This window comes from Eleginops maclovinus, chromosome 10, assembly GCF_036324505.1.
Source record: "Eleginops maclovinus isolate JMC-PN-2008 ecotype Puerto Natales chromosome 10, JC_Emac_rtc_rv5, whole genome shotgun sequence".
Taxonomy (NCBI): Eukaryota; Metazoa; Chordata; class Actinopteri; order Perciformes; family Eleginopidae; genus Eleginops; species Eleginops maclovinus.
In genome coordinates, this window is record NC_086358.1 from 16,444,120 (window position 1) to 16,468,523 (window position 24,404).

At 40.9% G+C, this 24,404-nt stretch overlaps 1 protein-coding gene across 5 annotated transcripts; it reads left to right on the plus strand.

The window, feature by feature from the left end:
* Positions 1 to 155: 155 nt before the first annotated feature.
* On the plus strand, positions 156 to 23,499 carry exoc7 (exocyst complex component 7). Of its 5 annotated transcripts, none has more exons than XM_063893288.1 (20): positions 156 to 367; positions 530 to 595; positions 1,198 to 1,382; positions 2,380 to 2,485; positions 3,148 to 3,370; positions 4,471 to 4,638; positions 4,959 to 4,970; positions 7,691 to 7,783; positions 9,804 to 9,949; positions 10,691 to 10,843; positions 10,939 to 11,037; positions 13,999 to 14,061; positions 14,260 to 14,326; positions 17,172 to 17,237; positions 17,321 to 17,441; positions 19,010 to 19,105; positions 20,124 to 20,187; positions 21,310 to 21,351; positions 21,466 to 21,599; positions 23,200 to 23,499. In XM_063893288.1, exons 1-20 carry the CDS (start codon positions 290 to 292, stop codon positions 23,300 to 23,302), a joined length of 2,085 nt encoding a protein of 694 aa, XP_063749358.1. In that variant the 5' UTR covers positions 156 to 289; the 3' UTR covers positions 23,303 to 23,499. The 5 variants fall into 5 exon arrangements, with proteins under 5 accessions (XP_063749358.1, XP_063749360.1, XP_063749359.1 ...); XM_063893290.1 differs by lacking the exon at positions 7,691 to 7,783 and adding an exon at positions 8,953 to 9,021; XM_063893289.1 differs by lacking the exon at positions 4,959 to 4,970.
* Positions 23,500 to 24,404: the final 905 nt, after the last annotated feature.

The following is a 24,404-nucleotide window of genomic DNA, read 5'->3' on the forward strand; positions in this document are numbered from 1 at the left end:
TGTGGGTTATAATTTTGAATTAGTTTAAATTAAGGGGTTATTATCCATTTCTTTTGTTTTCAAATTTGTTAAGTATTTTCCATTTGAAACAATGTTCACACATTTCAAGCTCAGTGTTGTTTTACTTTGAAACTTAAACCGGAACTATCCTTTGAGATCGTAAAGCTGTTTAGCTTGATATCGTTGTTGTTAGCTAGCCAAAACAGTACGTTATGCTCGTCATTGTTGTCTTTTCTAAGGTCTAAATCGAGCTTTTAATCTTTTTTAATACACTGGTGGCCGTCCTTTGATGGGAATTACTTCCAGGATGATTCCTACCGAGGATGCGTCGGCCAGGAAGAGGGAGATAGAGGAGAAACTGAAGCAGGTCAGTTATGGCTGGACAGACAGGAAGCATCACAAGCCAGCCTTTTAGTGCGATATCTATGTATCTTGTTGTATACATTGTAATTATTTGTACATAACACATGTTAACTACCAATGACAGCATTAGAATATGAAGTCAATGATTTTATGTGTGATGTTACAGGAGCAAGAGACGCTGTCATTCATCCGAGAAAACCTGGAGAAGAGTGATCAGCTGACTAAGGGCATGGTATGAAAACACACACACACACACACACACACACACACACACACACACACACACACACACACACACACACACACACACACACACACACACACACACGTTGAGTCTTACCTTATTCCAGTAAAGACATTCATTTATTCGTAAATAAAGAACAAATACCAAGTCCCACAAACCAACTCTTTTTTTGTATTCCCCCTCCTGATGCATGTACCCTTTACCTTGGAATTTTGTTTAGATTTTTTGTTTTATTTTTACTTAACTTAGTTTGATTTCTGCACAAGGAATGAAGCTGTCTTATAGTTCAATTTCCAGGCATAACAAGACTACAAAAGATAAAAAGATATGAAAGTTTAAAGGATTCAATGGCCTGACAGTCATATGCACACTAGACAGGACATAAAAAACACATACTCTACGCTTGTGCAAGAAACAATTGCAAATAATACAGTGGTAAGTAAACATTTAGAAATATAAACAATGGCAGCCAATAATAAGATATAACGGTATGTAAAAATGAAATACTGCACATTGGAATAAAATAAAACATGCATTACGTTTTAGAGTAAGAAGGCTGATTAATGCTTATTTTGATTTTGTTTCTGCAGGTCTCTATCCTGTCGTCTTTCGAGAGCCGCCTGATGCAGCTGGAGAACTCCATCATCCCGGTGCACAAACAGACAGAGAACCTGCAGCGTCTGCAGGAGAACGTGGACAAGACTCTGTCCTGCATGGACCACGTCATCAGCTACTACCACGTGGCCAAAGACACGGACAGGATCATCAGAGAGGGGTGAGACTGGGGTGTTTGTGTCAGGGATCAAACTTAACGGCGTCCCGTCGTCCCGGGGATGTAATTAATGGTCATCGGGAGGATCAATATTCTCTCTCGGGTCAACCTCGGGATGAAGAGAATTTTGACTGACTACATTTTTCTGTTTAAGTTTTCAACACTTTCTGCGAACCAGAACGGAGACATACACGTCTTTGTGCTGTTAAGTGAGACACACTCGGCAATACAATGCAGGATCAGAGAGAAATCGTGTCGCGTCGTGGAGTTCTTCGCCCCGCTGCTTCCATGGCATGACATGCACGGCACGTGGGTTCTCAGCCTTCTCTGTGGGTGCTCGGGCCCGGAAGCACCCACGGAATCGGCGCCTATGCTGTCACCAAAGATCTGCTGTCACTGTGCTGTGGTGCTCTACTCTCGATACGATGTTGCGCTGGCTGAAGCCAAAAGAGTCTGAGTGTACCCAGCCCCAGCACATAGCCCAACCAGGCCTCAGCCACCCAGTATGATGTGGGAGTGGAGGTCTCGCCTAGCATATGACACTCTTAACAGCCTCATGCAAATCTCAATGCATAGCCCTCCTCATGACGAATACAACCCACTAAATGCAGTCACTAAATGGTGGAGTAGTGGCAGAAGGTCACGTAGGCCACAGCTCCGTGACTGAGGGTGTTGGTTGTCATCTTGAAGCTAAACAAATCTAGGCTGGAAATATATATATTATTTTTATCAACATAATGTATTGTGTTTTTATTATATTATCAGTACGTAACAACTCAAAATGTAAAAAAGATTTTCGGGAAAATTCGGGACGATTCGGGACGGTTCAAAATGTTTTTTCGGGACGTTTCCGGGACGGTGGTGAAAAGTTAAGTTTGATCCCTGGTTTGTGGGTTGTTCTGACTGACTGGTACAACAAAACAACCTCCACCTTGAAGAGGAGTTGATGGATTTTGAACAAATGTAGAAAACTGATGCATTGTGTTTTTTTCAATTGCAGGCCTACAGGTAGACTGGATGAGTACCTTGCTTGTATAGCAAAGATTCAGAAAGCTGTGGAATATTTCCAAGACAACAACCCTGACAGCCCTGAACTCAACACAGTGGTACAGTATTCAGCTTTATTTGAACCTTTATGTACATTTTGGTAAACGATTACATGCCTCATTACTGAAATTTAGATAATATTGTACTTTTTTTATGCATCCACAACCAGATAGTCAGGGTAGTTGTTTCCCCATACTTCCAGTCTTTAAGCTAAGCTAAGTGGCTCTAAAATGTAACATACAGACATGATATGACGATGGTATCATTCTTCTTTTCTATTTCTTGGCAAGAAAGATAATAAGCGTAATGCAAAAAATGTCAATATATTCCTTAAGATTTGCTATCAAATCATTTATTTGAATGGTTTCTTTAAAACTCATGCCTTAAATCATATCCTTACATTCAACACTTTCATCATTAGAAGCAGCATGTCATGATAGAAGAGAAGACTAGACTTATTTATGCCAGGACTTGACTTGTAAATTGATTCCTAAAAGACAGTACACACTACCACAAGTCTAGAAGGTGCTGGATGCGTAAGTGTGAATGAGATGAAAATACCCAGTTTGTTGTCTAAACATATAACTGACCTTTGATTCATTTCAAGTATAACCAGCCATCTTTACCTATTTCAGGTAGTGTAGTTGTAAACCTTTTATATGTATAAATAAACAAAGGGCAAATTCCGGGGAAATTGACAAGTGTCGTCTCTTTTGTACAGAAAGCACGCTTTGAGAAGGGCAAAGAGCTGCTGGAGGCCGAGTTCCGCAGCCTCCTGACCCGCTACAGTAAACCGGTTCCCCCCATCCTCATCCTGGATGCCATCAGTGTGGACGAAGAGCTGGAGGTCCAGGAGGATGTGGTGCTGGAACACCTGCCCGAAGCCGTGCTCCAAGACATCATCTGCATCGCCGGCTGGCTGGTGGAGTACGGACGCAACCAGGGTGAGGCTGTGTTTCCTGCTGGGCTTTCTTCACTGCTCCTCCTCTAGATTTCCTTCATTTCCTATTTTAGTTTTCCTGTATTCCAGGTCTTCCACATAGAGAGATTTGGTGGTGAAATCAGAGAACATCTGTTCTATCATTCCACAGTGGATAATCCTTAAGGCCATGAGATACAAAACCAACATCTAATAACTATTTGTAACAGAGCTTCACCTGTCTTGCGCCTTCACCAAAAAGTTGCACTTGAACACACCACAAAGACTACAGCCAACATCATATAATCGTAGGACAATGCATGTACAAGCCATTATGTTAATACAAACATTTTCATACCACTCACTACTAATTATCCCTGTATTAGAATGATCAGACATTTAAAATAACAATCGATGCCTATCAGTTGCAAAAACAAGCACTTTTAGCGTTCATAAGGTAGAGCTTCACTTTGCGCTGTCCGGAGCTGACAGGGCAACTTCAACATGGTGTCTAGCACAAGTGTCCTGTATTGAGGGAGAGCGCTGCCACTACTAGGCACTAAACAGGCCACAATGTAATCCTTATGGGCACTATTTCTCTCTTCTTTCCATTATGTTGTCAGACACTTATAATTACAATCTTAGCCTGTGAGTGGCAAAACAAGCACTGAGTGGACGTACCTTGACAGTGCTTAATTGCTGCCTGCCATTGCAGCCTATTTAGATGCTCCAGCGCTCTCGCTCAATACTCGTCTAATTATAAAAATAATTTCTCCACATAACTTAAACAGAATATCAGGCTCTAGGTTGAAAAAGGCCTCCCCAAGCTGTGCTAAAAGAAATCAGCATTGGTTCACAATGGCGTGAGAGCCGCATCCCCATAAGGCTTTAGCGATCTAGCTCAAGTCAGACCGATTTTAAAAAGTTTGAAAAGTACTGATGTATGATCATAATCATTGGTTCTGTAATGAGCAAGACTGCAACAGCCTGTACGGCATCTGCAGTACTCAATACTGGACCAATATCGAAAATAATTTACACAAAATGATGGTCCAGATTGAAAATGACCAAAGTTACCCCATGAACTTCAACCTTGCACTTAAACTCTTCTTCTCTTTCTTGCAGATTTTATGAATGTCTACTTCCAGATCAGGTCCAACCAGTTGGATCGCTCCATCAAAGGCCTGAAGGATCACTTCCGCAAGAACAGCGCCAACTCCGGGATCCTCTACTCGCCCGCCGTCCAAACCAAACGCAAGGACACGCCCACCAAAAAGGCTCCCAAGAGACCAGGTCAGCAGCAGACGACACTCATGATCACTCCACTCAACACTCTGATTTACAAGCCTCTCCTTAAAAGATTAATCCAACAAAGAAGCATGATTCTGCATAATGTTGATTATTTAATTATAGCCGCACTTTTCCAAACCGTCACTCCATTGTTTGATCAGATCACCATCCAGCCACATTATTCTGTTTCAAGCATCCTCCACCACTTTTGTAATGATCCTACTCACTAGCACTCCACGCTGTGTTTCCTTTTGATTTTACAGTCCTCTTCAACTAATCCTTCATCCTTTTCCTCTTTTATAATCCCTATGTTGTGATGACAGTCTACATCCCAGGTAAACAGAAAGCTTTAGTGTGCCTCCTGCTTGCTTCTGTCTGTCGAATGCCAAACTTCACGGCAAATTAAAGGCAGCATGAGTTTGTTTAGCAGGATGTTAGAAGTGTGTTAGTTCTCTGGAGGCGTGTACTATGTTGTAGTTTTAGTTGGAGCCCTCTAGTTTCTCTGTGGTTAATGAACTGTTGGAAACTTCCAAGACGGTTCGGGACTGAAACAGTGGAATTTATAAAAAATAATGAGTTTCGATCAGCTTTGAAATTGATTTTACGTGCTCTGAGAGAAACGCGCGCCCACTCATGCTAAAAATAATTAAATGTAACTCCTAAGCAGTTGTGACTGTATGTCATATTATATCACACATATATGGGGTGTGTTTTTGTACGTGGAAGGGAGAACAGAAGAGCAAAGAGTTCAGCACCCACTTTGAAAAAGACCGTCAAACTTATAATAATTACAAAAAAATTGAATTATAAAAAAAACATTTACAAAGACAAATTACACTTTCAACAGCAGACCGCCTCAGCATGTCACTGATTATAAAATTGAAGTCCTATAAGAATCCAAAGCAGAATACTTAATATATACCGGCAGTACATAGGGTTGTGTGACAGTTAATCCAGTTTAGAATAATAAAAAAAAAAACGTATTTAAAAATTCGTAGTAAAATCGTGCCATTAAAAACCATGAATATAAACACAAGGAGTTATATTTAAAAAATGAAATAAAATAGAATACAAATATTTATCTTAAAAGAAATTAGGGTTAGAGATAGGATAAGTAAAAATTCAACAAGCGTACATATGTAAAAATGGGTATATTACAATATATACAGTGGTGTATTACGACTATAAACAAATACATTATTGCTAAATTTAAGATAATAATCATTTGACTCACCACTGAGATAAAGTGTCATAGACAGCGTGTTCGCAATACATTCTATATATTTAACAGAATGAAACACTGGTATGAAAGGGTGTAATCATCCCAATATTTCAGTCGTGTCAATGGAAACCTGCCGCCTGTGCGTCTCCAGCAGTTAGCCACCATGAAACTAGAGCTTGTAGGATTTTCAGTGTGTGTGTGTGTAAAAGTCTGCAGTGTGGATGTGTGTGCAGTGACAGAGCCGTGTGTAGTCTTGATCAGAGACAGCAAATACACAGCTGAACCTCAGGCCCAATTCTGTCTGCACTGTTGAAATGATCAAACAGCCTTTTTTATGAATTACATTCAATTTATTCTTTTGTTGAAAGTTCGGGTCTGAATGAACTCCAGCAACACGCACTCACCGCTTGGACATGCTATTGTTTGTGCTGTGACATAACAGCACGATTACAAGAAGAAATGGTAGTCAAGAGAGATGTCCTGGCAGTGAAGCGTGTGGACATATTTTTCTCACCTTTTCTAACCCTCTTGAAAGCTCAACTTATCACTAGTATCTTGTATGATAAGTGGCTTAGATGGCTGTGATGTAAAAGAGGTTGCAGTGATGATACTCAAGCTCCTTTTGGTACAAAGCTCTGATACAGCTAGTACGCTACCTCCTCAGCATCGACCAGCGGACAGACACAGTAAGAGTCTTACTGGTGAGGAAACTTAAGCATTTAGCTGCTACAGATCCAGTAGGTGCAAATCTAAACTCATGTTGTGACCTCAGCCTGCTGCTCTGAGATTGTGTCACATACTGTAGTTGTTAAAAATGTTATCCAGTCGCAGGTTGTAGCCTATGTTTAGGAAAATTCTTGAGGTCTTACAGACGTCAACAGTTGGACTGGAGTGATAAAAATGTTGCTCGTAACGAAACCAACATTTATTTTTAACATTTATTCAGACTTCGGCCTCTACTTGGATATTGAAAAAAGTTTTAAAAATCAGTTGAGGCAACTATTTTATAATTTGGACATCTGTTGGATCACAGACATATCCTTTTAAAAGATGCAAACTGTTGAATAAAAACTAAAATAACATTTAGAAGGTTTTCAAAGTAAAAACATGGCCAGATTACAGTGAAGTGTACTGGGGTGACACAGGGTGGAGACCAAACCAGAGCTGAAAGTGGTTAACATTGGTTAATAATTTGTTGGACAATCCAAAAAGATAATAACATTGCTGTGTGTTTGCTGCATGTGTAGGTCGGCAACTGTTTGCTTAAATGCTAATCCTTATACCAGCCTTTTCAGCTTTTTGCAAAGTTCTTCTTTCCACAAAGCAAATTTTTCCCCAATCAATGAATGCAGCTTTCAGTGTGCTAACAATCTCACTAACCAAACTAATATATTGTGTTTTAATCCTGAGAATATCAATATTAAACTAGAATGTTACGGTAATATTAGAAATATTAATCCTGTATATGACTGTTAATTGTATTAATTGTGATGGCTGTTTACTCCTGACCTAACCTGTTTATTCTGCTCTTACATGACCCTGAGTACTGTGTGCCGCTGTGTTTCCATGACGTAGCTGTAGTTGTCTCACCTGGTCATCCTGTTGTGTAGCTATGGTGCTAGGCTGTGCCCCCCCCCCCCCCACACACCCCACACTCTACATACAAACCTCTGCTGCCTGTCTCGGTGGTGGTTTCTGTGTTTCATCACTCACTTCCTAGCTCTCCATTTTTCTTCTTCTTCTTCCTTCTTCTGTTTCCTCTTGGCTGTCTGGACCTCGCTGCCCCCCCCCCTCCTCCTCCTCTGGACTCTGTCTCTGTGTTTATGGGACCAGGGACCATTCGCAAGGCTCAGAACCTTCTGAAACAGTACTCACAGCATGGGCTGGATGGGAAAAAGGGGGGCTCTAACCTCACTCCTTTGGAAGGTAACGCACCTCGGTCTGTTCTTCGGTGTCTTCTCTCCCTCCTCGCTCAGTGTACTGGTTATGCCGTGTCTCCGTGTTTCTCACTCAGAGCAACAGGCACACATAAATCTCCTCAGAACCGTCACAACAGCTTTAAGATCAGACATAAAGTTACATAATTAAAAGCAAATTCATCCTTAAATGCTTTTCACTGTTAAAAAATTATAGTAGCTATAATTTCTAATAATTTCTGGATCTCTGGTTCTGTTTTTAACATTTCTATGAACTTTAGCCCAAACTACAAAATGTCTGTGATCTTAAACATTAACTGTGACTTAATTCTCACACCATTCAAACATAACAGAAGACATGAGATTATTAATACCCTAATAAAATAAATTATAGTTAATGTACCCCCTTTTAAAAAAACACGCTTAACCGCAACAATATTGACATGATAAATTAACGTCACCAAAAAGGGGGGGGTGAAATAATCAGACAAAGAGAAGGAAAAATCTATAGTTATTTATTTTTAATTCAAACAATTGTATCTTAATGGAGACAATTAAATAGAACCATTATCAATCTAACTTTTCAAGTCAGGTTAAAGGCACCCATTGGAGATTCTGGCCACAGGTGGTGCTGTTGAGTCCTCTTTTCTTGAGCATTTTGCTGAAATGTTATCCTCTGCTTCACTCAAATACCCAGTATGGATTACTTAAGGCATTTTAAGAAACGCACAAAAGTAGAAGGCAGTGTGTAGGAAAGTTATGATATTTAACAGTGTCAAAGTGTGAAAGGATGAAAAAGAACTCAAAGAGCTCCGATGGATCAAAAGCTGTTGTGACATTTCTCTTGAAGCTCGTTGCTCTCATGTAGCTGAAACACACAACACACACACACACACACATCACACATCACACATCACACATCACACACACACACACACACACACACACACACACACACACACACACACACACACACACACACACACACACACACAACCCCAACACTTACACTTGACTCCAAAGGGTGTCCACTGCTTCCCTCTCCCCCCTGCTGGGTGCTTGGTGGTGGTCGGTACAGATGTTCCAGGTTCAGGTTTGCCCCCCCCCCACTCTGGGCTTAGTCACGACCTCTGTGGTTTGACTAGGCCTGTAACCCTGCTGCCCCACCCCACCCACCAGGTTACGATCATGACTTGCGGGTCAAACACCTCTCTGACGCCGTGACCGAGAAGCACGGGGCCGCCGCAGGTGAGTGACGGGAACATGTGGGAGAGAGAAGGAACATATCCAACAAAACAAAACAAGCTGATGTATGGAACCCCATTTCCGCCAAAGTGATGAAAAAGAAAGATCCTTTACGTCGTTATAATGAGAACACTTTTTCCAAATGCACCAAATTTCTGAAAAATAAGGTTTTGCATCTGAAATTAATTATAATATTATGAATTATTAAGTGATAATATTTTGCAATACTATACTATAATTATTCAGTTAAACTAAGTCAGTATTTTGAGATTTCAATGTCGTTCATTTGAGATACTTAATCATGACTACAACATGTTAAGTCATTATTTTAAAATACTAACTCATTATTTTGAGATACTAAGTCATTATTTTAAAATACTAACTCATTATTTTGAGATACTAAGTCATTATTTTAAAATACTAACTCATTATTTTGAGGTTTAAAGTTGATAGTAAGTCATTATTAGTCATATTATTAATTTTGAGGAACCAAGTAATATTTTTAAATAACTCAATTTCTCAAAATAAAAAAAACAGGATCAGTTTTTTCATCACAACTACAAGACGTGTTTCTGTCTTTTACTGGCAAAAAAGGCTCCCATATTTAATATGTGAAAGTCTCACCTACTACAGCTTTAATAAAACATCTAATTTTCTTTTACCAAAAAAGTACAGTCACACACACAAACTCAGTAACTGTCTGTTCATCACCATCTCAAACACCAGAGAACATGTATTGTATAAAAATCTTTAGTTTACTGGATCTTTCGTCGTGTACCTCTCAGGAAAAGACGATGTTCTGGACATAGAGATTGACTCCTACATCCACTGCATCAGTGCCTTTGTCAAGCTGGCCCAGAGCGAGTACGCCCTGCTGGCAGAAATCATCCCTGAGCACCACCAGAAGAAGACCTTCGACTCCCTCATCCAGGTCAGAGACACTCATTTCTAAAACTCTGACGCTGGAAAGGGGGAACGGTTCAATTCTCTAAAAGTACTTTACGTCTGATTAATCTCTATGAACAAATCACTCATATTTAGGCTATTATGTGATCACATTTTAATTACTTTTGTCATGTGTTTTCACTTCCAATCACTATGGCTCCACTGTAATCTGTTTGGAGCCCCCCTAGAGGTTCCCTTCTCAAACTTTGAAAACCTCTGGTGCAGCCGAATAATAGCCGACGTTTTACTCAGTGACTTTCCTTTAGGTAATGCACAAATCAAAACATGTCACTGACTAAGGGCTCAAGAGTGTAATAATAATGAAGCATCATAAGATGTAAATAAAACAGCAGGTTTTTAATGAGCTCTAAAGGGGTCACAAGCAAGTGGGAGAGCTTACTTTGCTATCAAAGCCAGACCCATACAAGAAATGAAAGTATGAAACGGATTGCTTATCTCTATGTGACAGCCCTCTGATAGACTGCTTCAGTAAATACTCCAGAACATTTTGTGTATTTCCTGTGAAAATGAGTATTAGCATTTTGTTTATGATGATAAGTGAATGACCTGGGCTCACCCACATTCAATTTACCTGATGTTTGATTTAAAACAGAAACTTTTCATCCGTACCTGTTCATGTTAATATGATTTACTTCGGAAGCTGCCTCCGCACCTCATCAGTTCTTCTATAAATATCTTGCTTCCTTTATATGTCTCCTGTCCTCAGGAGGCGCTGGACAACCTGATGCTGGAGGGAGACAACATCGTCTCTGCAGCTCGCAGAGCCATAATGCGTCACGACTACTCAGCCGTGCTCACCATCTTCCCTATCCTCAGACACCTGAAAATGAACAAGTCTGAGTTTGACTCCACGCTGCAGGTCTTCATCACTTTAGTCTCTTTATTTGCACAGCATGAGGAGAAAACATGCTGGATGTGTGTATTTAACTCGTATGACTATAACTGTGTGTGCAGGGGACAGCAGCAAGCACCAAGAACAAGCTGCCCACTCTCATCACCTCCATGGAGACCATCGGTGCCAAAGCTCTGGAGGAGTTCGCAGACAGCATCAAGGCAAGACGCTCATTCTTTTAACATCTGTCACCCAGTACCCAGATCCAATAGTTAAATAAAATGAATACTACCACGTTGTAGAAATACTCTGTTCCAAGTAAAAAATCTGGCATTCAAAATGTTACTGAAGTACAAAAGACTTGGCATCAAAAATATACTTAAAGTACCAAAACTAAAAGTCACTCCTTGTGTTGAATGGCCGCTTTAGGAATAGTATTTATTATATCACTGGATTCCAGTTAATGATCCAGTAAACCATTTACATTTTGAATCAGGTAAAGGGGGAGATGCGTTTAATTACTTTTTGTTAAACTTATCTCCACCGTCTATCTTAATCTATAATAGTGTGTCATAATTCGATTTTTGTAGTTAAAATATGAACCTGCGAGTAACTAGCAATTAATCATGTTGAATATTGTAGTGGGTCAATTTACAATATTTTCTTCTAAATTGTAGTGGAATACAGATATTAGGTAGCATTAAATGGAAATACTCAAGTAAAGTACAAGTACCTCAAAAAGCTCTTTATTTTCTCATACTGCCTCTGCTGCAGCACCTCTTTTCACCCTCTGTCTGAAACCAGAGCCCAGTCTGCTCTGATTGGGTGGAAGCTCCCTCTGGAGGGAACACAGTGATCCAAGCCTTTGCAGACCATTTACATGATCCATCCATCCATCTATCCATCTTCTCCCGCTTTTCCGTCAGGGTCGTGGAGGTAACAGCTCCAGCAGAGAGCCCAGAACTTTCCTTTCCCTGGCCACATCAACCAGCTCTGACTGGGGGATTCCAAGGCGCTCCCAGGCCAGCGAAGAGATATAATCCCTCCACCTGGTCCTAGGTCTACCCCTTGGTCTCTTCCAAGCTGGACGTGCCTGGAACACCTCCCTAGGGAGGCACCCAGGTGGCATCCTCACTAGGTGCCCGAACCACCTCAACTGGCTCCTTTCAACGCGAAGGAGCAGCGGTTCTACTCGGAGTCCCTCCCGGATGACTGAACTTCTCACCTTATCCCTAAGGGAGATGCCAAATAAAGCGACTGCAGTACCGCTCCCGCTGCTCCGATTCTCCGGCCCATCTCACGCTCCATTATTCCCTCACTGGAGAACAAGACCCCGAGATACTTGAACTCCTTCACTTGGGGTAAGGCTTCATTCCCTACCTGGAGTGGACAGTCCATCGGTTTCCTGCTGAGAACCATGGCCTCAGATTTGGAGGTGCTGATCCTCATCCCAGCCGCTTCACACTCGGCGCGAACCGATCCAGTGAGTGGTGAAGGTCACAGACCGATGACGCCATTAGGACCACATCATCTGCAAAAAACAGAGGTGCAATCCTTAGCCCACTGAACTGCAGACCCCCTCCCCCACTACTACGCCTCAAAATCCTGTCCATGAATAAAGCGCAGCCCTGGCGGAGGCCAACCCTCACCGGAAATCGGTCCGACGTGCTACCGAGGACCCGGACACAGCTCTCACTTTGAGAGTACAGCGATTGGATGGCCCTGAGTAGAGACCCCCTCACCCCATACTCCCGCAGCACCTCCCATAGTATCTCCCTGGGAACCCGGTCATACGCCTTCTCCAAATCCACAAAGCACATGTAGACCAGATGAGCGTACTCCCAGGCCCCCTCCAGGATCCTTGCGAGAGTGAAAAGCTGGTCCGTCGTTCCACGACCAGGACGAAAACCACATTGTTTGAAGTTCGACAATTGGCCAGACCCTCCTTTCCAGCACCTTAGAGTAAACTTTCCCGGGGAGGCTGAGTAATGTGATGCCTCTGTAATTGGCACACACCCTCTGGTCCCCCTTTTTAAAAAGAGGAACCACCACCCCGGTCTGCCACTCCTTCTGTACTGTTTCCGACTTCCACACAATGTTGATGAGACGTGTCAACCATGACAGTCCCTAAACACCCAGAGCCTTCAGCATTTCTGGGCGGATCTCATCCACCCCTGGGGCTTTGCCACTGTGGAGCTGTTTAACTACCTCAGTGACTTCCCCCCGGGTGATTGGAGTTGATCCCCCTTCACACTCCAGCTCCGCCTCTAACATAGAGGGCGGAATTGTCGGATTCAGGAGTTCCTCAAAGGGTTCCTTCCACTGCCCTAACACACTATCAGTTGAGGTCAACAGCGTCCCATCCTTACTGTACACAGCTTGGATGGTTCCCTGCTTCCCCCTCCTGAGGTGTCGGACGGTTTTCCAGAACAACTTTGGTGCCGACCGAAAGTCCTTCTCCGTGGCTTCTCCGAACTTGTGCGTAAAGGTGAGCCCCACCAGATCCAACTGGTAACGCTCCACCTCACGCACAAGCTCCGGCTCCTTCCCCCCCAGAGAGGTGACATTCCACGTCCCCAAAGCCAGCTTCTGTCGCCTGAGTGTGGTCCGTCGAGACCCTCTGCTTTCACTGCCACCCTTCTGGCAGCGCACCCGACCCCATCGTTGTTTCCCGTAGGTGGTGGGCCCGCGGGACGGAGGATCGGAGGTGTTGCCCACGTTGCTTTTTCGGAATGTGCCCGGCCGGGCTCCGTGGCAAGCCCAGCCACCAGACGCTCGCTGACGAGTCCTCCTTCAGGGCCTGGCTCCAGAAGGAGACCCCCGGCTTCCTCTGGGCCGGGTATCCTCGCTTTCAAGTTTGTTTGTCATGAGGTCTTTTGAACCAATCTTAGTATGGCCCCTTACCTGAGACCAATTTGCCATGGGAGACCCTACCAGGAACACAAGGTTCCAGACAACAGGTTCATCGGGGCACACAAACCTCTCCACCACGATAAGGTGCTGGTTCTCGGAAAGGCTTTAATCATTTACATGATTAAACACCTATATAACAAAAAGGGAAAACTCCAAAAAGCCTTATAGGGCCTCTTTAAGTACATTACCTGGATCTATGTACTTAGTTATTTTTCACCACTGTCTGTCACTGTCTCATCCAGTAAATGTTCTCTCTCTTTAACCCACAGAATGATCCTGATAAAGAGTACAACATGCCCAAGGATGGAACAGTACACGAGCTGACCAGCAACGTAAGCTCACACTCCCGCTCTCCTGCTGCGTAACACGGCAGGATCTATTTGCTCTCTCTGCACTTCAAACTCAACACCTTTCCGCAAGGCTTGTTTTGTTCATCTCCGGGGGATCCAGGTGGTCCCCTTGGAAACGCTAACAGCCCTCAGTTTAATGAATAAGCCGGGGCCACTCTTACCCTGACCTCTGTCTTGCAGGCCATCCTGTTCCTGCAGCAGCTGCTGGACTTCCACGAGACAGCCGGAGCCATGCTGGCCTCACAAGGTACAGACACACCCACAGCAGCGGATAGCCTTCTATCTTGCGACCCCCCACCGACCCGCTACCCTGCTGACAGGCTGTTTGCTTTAGCGCTAACCTCAGTGGTGCATGTCTGTGATCTAAACTGGGCTATTTACTCTGAGCTGGAAATAACCTCAGCGTAGGTTTCCTGTTAATCTGCACACAACACCTGGTATCCTGTCAGAAGTATTTGGACAGTACTGGATTTGGCCCTGTTCTTCAACACATGAAGTTGGAATTCAAACAAAGTATGTTCCTAAACAAATAAGCCCTTTCTAAACAACAGCATGACTTTTATCAACACTTTATTTCTCTGGTTTCACCATTTTTCTATAATTTCCTAGAAAATAAGTTAGGATGCAACTATTAATGATTATTATCTTCATCAATAAACCATTGATCGAAAAAATAGTTATATAGAGTCCACATTGTTTTGTCCAACCAAAATAATGACAATATTCTTTACAAATTAAACCATTAATTGTCAGAGACAGCATTACGCTTCTCTTTTCTGGATGGTCAGACTAAAGGTCATACCGTTTAAAAACAATCAGGCAGGCTGAAAATAAAATTACTTTTAGTTATGATTCGGTCGACATGAGTACTGTAACAGTCCTTGACGCCGAGGGTCAGAAAATAAAAGTGGTTTATTTTGAAGAAGCAGGCGTCCACTTATGGTGCAGACAGGAAGACAATATAATTGGGAGAGGGTCACTAGGATTTTCAGATAATAAAGGCCAAGATAAGTATTGTATTTGCATAACTCTTCAAATGAAAGAGTTACTAACAATGGCATTCTGAGTGTAAGACATAAAATGATCCAGCAGCAAAGGTATAAAAAACATATACACTATAAAATAAAATACTTTGAACGGCAGGATTACAATAATATAATTGTGTAAAGACATTTCAAGTAATATAGAAAATTGCATACATTAATGGGAACAGGCTATAGAATGAATTAATCAAATAATTGTTTGGTATTTGAAATAAAAATAAAAATAGAGAAAAATGTCCATCATAGTTCCTGAAAATCCAAGTTAGTGTCTTTATAATTTAATTTCTTCAGTTAAAACTTCAAATATATTCACTTATATATGATTTAAAATAGAGAAAACAGAAAATCCTCATATTTGAGAGGCTGAAATCCATTTTAATTCAATCGATACTCAAAAAAGTATAATTTTTTTAATGAGTCCCCTAATCGTCGCAGCTCTATTAAACAGGTGTAATACACATTTTCTGAGATTTATGTCAACGTTGTGTTTGAGCATATTTTCCTTCATATTAAGCTCATGTTTTCTCTTTAATCCAAATCCTAAATACAGAGTGGAAACAAGAAAATGTGTTTCTTTCATAATACTGAGCCTGCAGTGTGTGTGAGCAGCATGAATCCCTATTACTGATATTTGAGGCCGAGAGACTGACCCTGGTGCCTATTATCTCCTCCGAATACACCCGCTGTACCGCCAATCTCCCAGCATCACGCTCTGTATCTGTGACTGCCCTCACCTTCAGCCCCTTTAACTCTCCTTCTTCTGCAGCGCAAAAACTGTTCTCTTCTTCCAGAGGGAGCCTGTCCCAGTGATATTCTCTTTAAAGATGTATTCATTTGTTACAGTTAATATTCTCTACTGTAGGGTGATTATAAATAAGTATTAGGGCAGTATGACTTCGACTAATTATCTAATTACGATTATTTTGACTACAAATGCAACTGCGATACAATTTAAAGGGAAATTATCATTTCTTAAACATTATTCACATTACAATTGAAAAATGTAAATGATCAAGAGGCCCTATTATGCTTTTGGGGTTTCTGCCTGAAAACGCCTCAATTGGACTCCTTTGTTGACTTCCATAACATAATGACACCACTCTGTAACACTCATTGCTTCTATTGGCTAGCACTCAAACACGTTGTACATGAAAGGCTAAGGGGCGGGACATTTTAGACACACATCTAAGCAGTTGACCAATCACAACAGAGCCGGCCAGCTAACCAATCAGAGCAGACTGGGCTCTGGTTTCAGACAGAGGGTGAAAAGAGGTGCTGCAGCACAGGCAGTATGAGAAAAATAAAGAGCTTTTTGAACATTAGAGCATGGAGACATGTCACAGTAGAGACACTAGATACAAATATGAACCTGAAAGTGAGCAGAATAAGGCTTCTTTAAGTCTGTACTGATTGTAGGCAGTCAGAATTATATTTCGCCTTAACCAAATATTGCGCTTATTGTGATTTTGGATGTTGAGTTTTGTTAAATTGTGCAGTCCTAATCCAGATGTGATGCTCTGTGGCTCCCTCTCCGCCTTCTTTTGGAACCCTCCACCCCTCAATGCATGGCTGATGACTTGCTCTGCAGTAACAAATCTTTTCTAACCTTTTTTGCACTTGTGCCTCTTTCTCTTCTCTCTTCTGCCTTGCCTGGGCCCTAATAGTACTGGGGGACACTTACAATATACCTTTAGACCCCCGAGGTAAGCAAAAGGCCGCGTGTAGGCCCCTGGTGAGGAGTCGGAGTGTTTTCTTCTTATGTTATTTGACCATAATTGTAGATGATTTATTCATAATGAAAGGGGGAGGAATCACTTCCACAATAAGCCCCTCATCTGATGTGCATGTGCTGAAAGACTTGTAGATGCTACCATGGGAACACGAGTGCTTTGACTGTTATTAATGCTTATCAATTGAGTTGAGATTTTCTCCCCATTCCTGATCTAATTAGAACATGAACGCTGTACTATTAGATCCAATTAAGTAGTAAACTGTGGGTTATTGAGTCTACCTGAAGGAGAGGCTGACAGCGTCTGTATTTATTCCCAGAGACGAGTTCATCAGCGAGCAGCTACACCTCTGAGTTCAACAAGAGGCTCCTCAGCACTTATATATGTGAGTACAGAAGACCCCGCCTCTGCTCTGTTGTGAAGTATCCAGGTGTTGTTCTGGAAAGTGATGAGACTTCCTCCTCTCAGGTAAGGTGTTGGGGAACCTGCAGCTGAACCTGCTCAGTAAATCCAAAGTATACGAGGACTCGGCTCTGAGCGCCATCTTTCTGCACAACAACTACAACTACATCCTCAAGTCTCTGGAGAAGTACGTGTTCATCTTTTTTATCCATGATTTTCACAAACTGGCATCAGTTATCATTGTAGATGAACTGCAATCGCCATACTGATGAACTGGATCCATTATGAAGACATCACATATGAAATGGAGACAGAGATATTAATAATAGTACAAGAGTACAATATCTTAAATTCTTCAGGACTGTCTTGAATGGACTACACCAATGTTTTGCAGGATTTAGCTACTAAACCTTATTTTCTTTTTCAAATGTACATTTTCCCACCAATCATTTTCAAATGCATAATGGTAAAGGGGAAATAGAAAACAACAACATTAACAATTCTGAATTATCGTCCGTCTTAATATATGTTAATAGTGGACTATCTACAGCAGGGGTGTCCAAACTATGGCTGGGGGCAAACTGCGGCCCGTGGGCCACTTTTAATCGGACCTCAGCTAATTCTAAAAGTATAATTGCTTGTCTTATATTGTACTTCTTAAATATTGATGTAAACATATATTACCCAGTACTATTCATGTGTTAATAAGCCCACTTTTCAAATAAATTTCAAGTTCAAAACTTAGTTGATAAGAAAATAAAATAAATAACTTATTTGCATAACTAGCTTGAAATATACCCTTCGCATTTCCCCTTTTTCATAAGCGATTTTGAAAGGATGAGCTGCCTGACCTTTTTGTAAGAAATTGAAAATAATTCAACCTGGAGAGCTGTGATGTAGGCGGTTTGTTTCATTCAATTCAAGAACATTCAATTATCAAGCATAACTTATCCACATTTGATTGTGCTATCTCATAACTTAACTTATGAGGCAATATACCTCACCTCTATAAGTGGCCCAGACCTTTCTATGTTTCACTGTATGTGGCCCTCAGTGAACACGGTTTGGACACCCCTGATCTACAGTATTAAGCCATACTGGTGTCACAGACATGATGAGCAGATTCAACTGTTTCCAACTTTTTATAAATAAAACAGTTAATTTAAAAAAAAGGTTTGCTAGTTGCAGACCTACAGGAAAATATTCAACTTGCTAATTATAATAAAATATGTAACTAATTAACCCTATGTGCTCACTCAATATGCACATCTTGAATACTTATAATATCATTTTAGCATCCATGGGAATGTAATGAAATAATTCATGAGCGCATTTAGAAACCAGCTGCACTTTAACTATCCCTCATTAGCATCGAACACTGTGAGAGATAAAGGATGAAGGAGGGGTGTTAAACATACAGTGTGTGTTGATGATGGAAGTTTAATGACAGGCAAGTAGAAGACACAATCTTTTGAAATATCTTTAATAAAACTGAATTATTACTGAAAAAGAAAGATGGCAGCGTGGCCTTCATTGTTTTCCATTCATCTCTGTAAGTAATGAGGATCTATGAGCTGACTTCTTCCTCACAGTGAACATCAAGTGTGCATTATTGTTGCAAACCTTCTTAGCCGAGCAGGAAATGGTGATGGCCTCTAAAACATCCTGTACAAAACCACAGGAATAATACTCCGAGTAGGAGAATCTGTTATCTGTCATCCAAACCTTGAATGTGTCTTCTGTGAACGTCTTCAGGTCCGAGTTGATCCAGCTGGTGACGGTGACTCAGAAAAAGGCGGAGAGTTCGTACAGAGAGCTGATCGAGCAGCAGATCCAGATGTACCAGCGCAGGTAAAAGGGCAGCACCACATTGAACGTTTTCAAATGAAGCTTCAAAGCATTATATTTTATTACGTCACCACCCTAATAAAATATAGAAAAAATGAGTCTTCATTTTGCAAGCCAGAGAGAAAGCACTTTATTAAGAAGCTTAACACCAGCTCAAAGAAATTGAAACAGCATTTCTGGTTAAATAAAAGTATGTTGTGAGTGTTAGAAATGACCACGTTTATCATTTTTATGACAGTTTCATTTTAAAGTGTTTCGATGTATTGGAAATGTTTGCATCCCACAAAAAAGTAAACAATAATCCTCAGCCATCACTCAATTGTATTTCTACGAATAGCTTATAATAATAGAATCATTGTCTATTTGTGCCAAATCTTTATCTGTAACTGTGCACAATTGCAGAGCTTCAACAGAATGAATAGACGTGCAAAAAATAAACAGTATTCCCATTTTTTGTATTTGAGTGTCAACATTACGGTTAAAACATTTGGTGCAGCTCTACAAAGAGCAGAGGTGGAAGAAGTACTCAGATCTTGTACTTGAGAGTGTAGGAATACTCCGTCACAGTAAAAGTCCTGGAATCAAAATGTTCCTCCAGTGAAAGTAGAAAGTATTCTCATCTAAATGTACTTAAAGTAGCGACAGTAAAAGTACTCATTGTTTGATTGGTCCATTTCAGGATAATATCTCTGATATGTTTTATAATTATTGATCATTAAAGTGTTCTCAGAGCTGGTGAAGGTGCAGCTAGTTTGAATGGCTTTGTATACTGCAGGGTAGCTGCTGGATTTACTGCAGGTGAACTGCAGTCTGATTTAAGGGCTGATTATATTTACCATCATTAATCCAAATCTGTAAAGTAACTAAATAAATGTAGTGGAGTAAAAGTACAAAATAGCATAACATGGAAATACTCAACTATGTACTTAGTTACTTCCTGCGTCTGAAAAAGCGTTAAAATGTTTGAGTCTCTAACATCTGTTCCCGCTCATCCTGACTGCTGTATCTGATTCTGTCGCAGCTGGCTGAAGGTCACAGAGCATCTGACCGACAGGAACATGCCTGTCTTCCAACCCGGCACCAAGGTCAGAATTTTATCATCTTTCCTTGTCGGAGAAAAGCACCAACTCTGGTACAGGAGTGTCGACTTTAACACGCCTGTATGATTTTTGCCACTGAATGAGGTGATAGTGTTAACAGAGGCCCTCTGAGGCTGTGGGCCTCCTACAGGTCCATCCCAACTCAGTATTCAGAACCAACATGTGCTCATGTAAAGAAAGAAACACATATATACATTAGGATAGCACAAATTGGTATAGTGTTTCTTAATTACTTCTACATTTGAACACTGAGATGAAGATTCTAAAGTTGTACATTGTGTAACTTCACTGGTTCCTTGGATAGTCAGGTCCATGTTTTAACAAAAATATTTCTTTTGTGTTTTTTTAAATGGGGATGTGTAAGGTACTTATCCACAGCCGGCATGTACTGCTGTGTACAGTCTTTGCTGCAAAAGGGATTATAGCTACTTCAGGAAGTGAATATAGCTTTAATTGTAATCTATATTTTGAATATTTTCACCACTTGTGGTACGAAAGTTACACAATGAGAAACTGAAACCGTTAGCTGTATGATCAGTAACGCTATCGGACCGCATTGAAAAAAACAGTATTGTTACCTTGCAGAACGGGAGCTGAAGGTGTTTCACTGCCTCTTTTTTTCTTCAAACAATCACCGAAAACAGACCAGCAAGTCCCATCTTCTGTTGGATAAAATGACTGTTTCTTCTATGGAGTCTGGGGCTTTTAAAAGAGTGCAATTACCTTCAGTTCCAAATCAGACTGTAAGATAAAGTGTTGATAAAGTATACATTCCTTGTTTTCCATAGTATCTCCAAACTTGAGGCTTTACAAAGTTCGTAGTATCTGAAACACCTGTTTGTTTGCAGCAAATAAAGAAAGATTCCTCCCAAAGTGTAACCCATTCAACAAGGGGAAAAATAAACCTCAGTGAAGCAACTGATTACCAATCCTTTTTCTAAGACTCGGGAGATGAACAAGTACCTCATACAACCGCACTTAAAACCATCCAAACTATCCTTGTCAGCTCCTCAAAATATCTTCCCCCTGTATTGTACAAAGTGTTCACTATGAATCATTTCCAGTGTCGTGGCAGAATGTTGTAACTGAGCTGTTTTCTTCCTCCAGCTGAAAGACAAGGAGCGGCAGGTGATAAAAGACAAGTTCAAGGTGAGCTCAGATCGACACTGGCACCCCGTTGTCAAATACCTTTGTGTCTTTGGTAGCATGAATGTGAAGAACAAACAGACCTGACCTCTTTCCCCTCCCCCCCTCGTGTCTCAGGGTTTTAATGACGGGCTGGAGGAGCTGTGCAAGATCCAGAAGGGCTGGGCCATCCCAGACAAGGAGCAGCGAGATTTCATCCGCCAGGCTCAGAGGAGGGTGGTGTCCGACGCCTACAGGGCCTTCCTGCACAGGTGAGGGGGGGGGGGGGGGCACAAATCCTTTAGTAACAGCTAGTCCAACTGACAATCTTATTCCTGATTGATGGTATTACCGTAGATATATATTTATGGACAATACGTTGAGTGTAAAGTCTCCACAACGCTTTAGAAAGAGGCTTCTAAGAGTCAAAATGAACACTGTTACTCACAACTTTACTGGTCAGGAAACCATTTTTAATGTATCCTTAATATTATTGTGGCTGTAGGCAGTCCAAAAAAATGCTGTGATTGTTACTTTGTAATCCTGCTAGTATCCCCATTGTTTAAAAATGTAGCAGTAATCTGATTAGGTCTTTTTTTAATGTGACTATAAGGCACAGGTGTCAAAATAACCCATGACCACACTCTATGTGGCCCGAGAGAGCTTGCAAAGAATATGAAAAGTGTGTTGTACGGTTAAATGCCACTTTACAGAAGCACGTTGCCCATCAGAATCTGAATCAAGCTTACACAGACTAGGATTTTGATTTAGTATCTGGTGGTGCAAACATAAAGGAAAGAAAATGAGTTGTAAAAGAGGTCAAAAATATGAATATAATAAATACATGTATTTTGAAAAATTATTAAGCAGTAAAAAAGAAAATGCTAAAGACAAGTATTTACACCAAATTTAAATATACAAAGAACCTTAAAAGCTAAAACAAAAAGAAACACTATGCATCTCATTTTGTTTCATGGGCACTGAAGTGTCTCAATATCAGATGTTTCTGACAGTGGTCACAGTGACAGAGCTCACGGAATAATTTACAGCGGCACAGAGACACCAAACAGAGCAGTCTGCTTTAACCACCGACACCAGTTCCGGTTTTTGGTCGATTAAAAACTATGGGGGGTGGAGGGTCTGGAACAGGGGCTTTTAAAGTCTTGGCTTTCAGACTATTCAAATATTATCGCTGAATTAAAATTATGTATAGCCTGCTTAAATAGTGGTTGATTTTTTTTAATGATTCACTAAAAAAATGTGATCTCTGATTGATGAAGGTTATAAATGATCAGAAATTCATGGGATTTATGGAACAATAACACAGAGAAATGTGAGTGTGAGCCCACTTTTTGTCTCAATGTACAGTACATGCCCAATTTATCAAAGGACCAGCATGTGTTTTTGTTCTCAACACTTTTAAATAAATTTACAATTGTTTAATTCTTAAATATCAGCTTGCAATTATTTTCCTAGACTCCTGCTTTCAGGTAGTTATTAATTAGGTTATTACTCAAAAACAATAATAATCTAATGCAGAAGCAATTATGTAATATAATACATTATTATATATGTATATTTATAACCTTTCCTTTGAGGGCAACTATAATGCTAATGTGGCCCGAGATGAAATTGAGTTAGAGACCTTTTTTGTATCCTGATTATCCTGCTACATGTTTTCCATTATTTCCCAAGCCAGTCTCTATCCTATTCATTACGTGATCAATTTAATTCCAATAATACTAAAGAATGACTAAACTAAATGAGATTTTATAGAAGATTAAATAACTCTTATGTGGCACTACATCTGCCAGCTAATCAGAACACACCATAGTCTGCCTCCCTTCACTCTGAACCATTCTTCCTCTCCAGGTGCGCCAACATCTCTTTCACCAAGAACCCCGAGAAGTACCACAAGTACCGTCCGGAAGAAGTGGAGGAGATGATCGGGAGGCTGTTCGACACTTCCGCCTGAGCTGCACTTTAAATAACCCCCGACTCATGTCCCCCTCGCTCTCCAGACACTTCATAACCACAGACACCCTCCCTCACACCACACTCTCCCTCCCTGTGTCTGATGGATGCTTTGTACAAAGATATGAACTTGATGTATGTATGTAATTTAGCCGTTCCAGCTTAGCATTTCAAAACAAATAAAGGGATCTCTTTGAAGCGGCCGGGGTCGTTTTTGTTGCTGACGGTTACACGAGGCATGTTATTAGACTGCATAACTGAATGAATACCAGGCGCAGCACGTTATGCAACTTCTCCTCAAATTCCCTTTAATTTCAGTTTGAATACAATGTGGACATAGAGGCTCTGTTCTGTAGAATCACATCATTAGAGCATCCCGACATCCAGGGCTTCCTGTAGGAGCAACACTTGAAAGCTCCTCGGTATGTGTTCGCGGGATTGGGACCTTTGTGTTGCTGGCAAAAACACTTAATGAGCTCAAAGGCTCCGAATGCATGTGCAAAGGGTGACAGTTTATTGTTACGTGATAGATCCTGCCTGTGTGTTTCCATGGAAAACACTGCTGCAGTCAGTTACAGCTGCTGGGATATTTTTAGACGTTAATTGCAAAATAAGGAAGAGGTGAAACCCGCAGAGAACATCACCAACTTTCTATTTCACTAAGATTCTTCACCGATGTTTTTATTTTTTGGGATTTCATCTTTAGAAAATAACAGAATTTTCATTTAAGTGATTATATGTAAGGGAAAATATATACATTTAACTTTTTCTTCAATTTTAAAACCTTTTAAACGACGATACAATTTACATCCTTTAATCTTATATCATTCTTTTTTTTTACAATTGATGTGGCCCTCAATAGTAGTCATACTGCATATTAATGTATGCCGAAAATATGCAAAGATATATGCCTTGCTCAGGGACACCGCGGTAGCACTTGGTCTAACGGGGACTTGAACCAGTGACCTCCCGGTTCCCAAGCCAAACCACCCAATGTATATAGTATAGCATGTCGAAAAAAATCAGGATTAAGTATCTTGAAAAAAGTATGGTTTGTTGAAAAAATCTGAAGAAAGTGATAGCATAGCATTTCTAAAAATCAA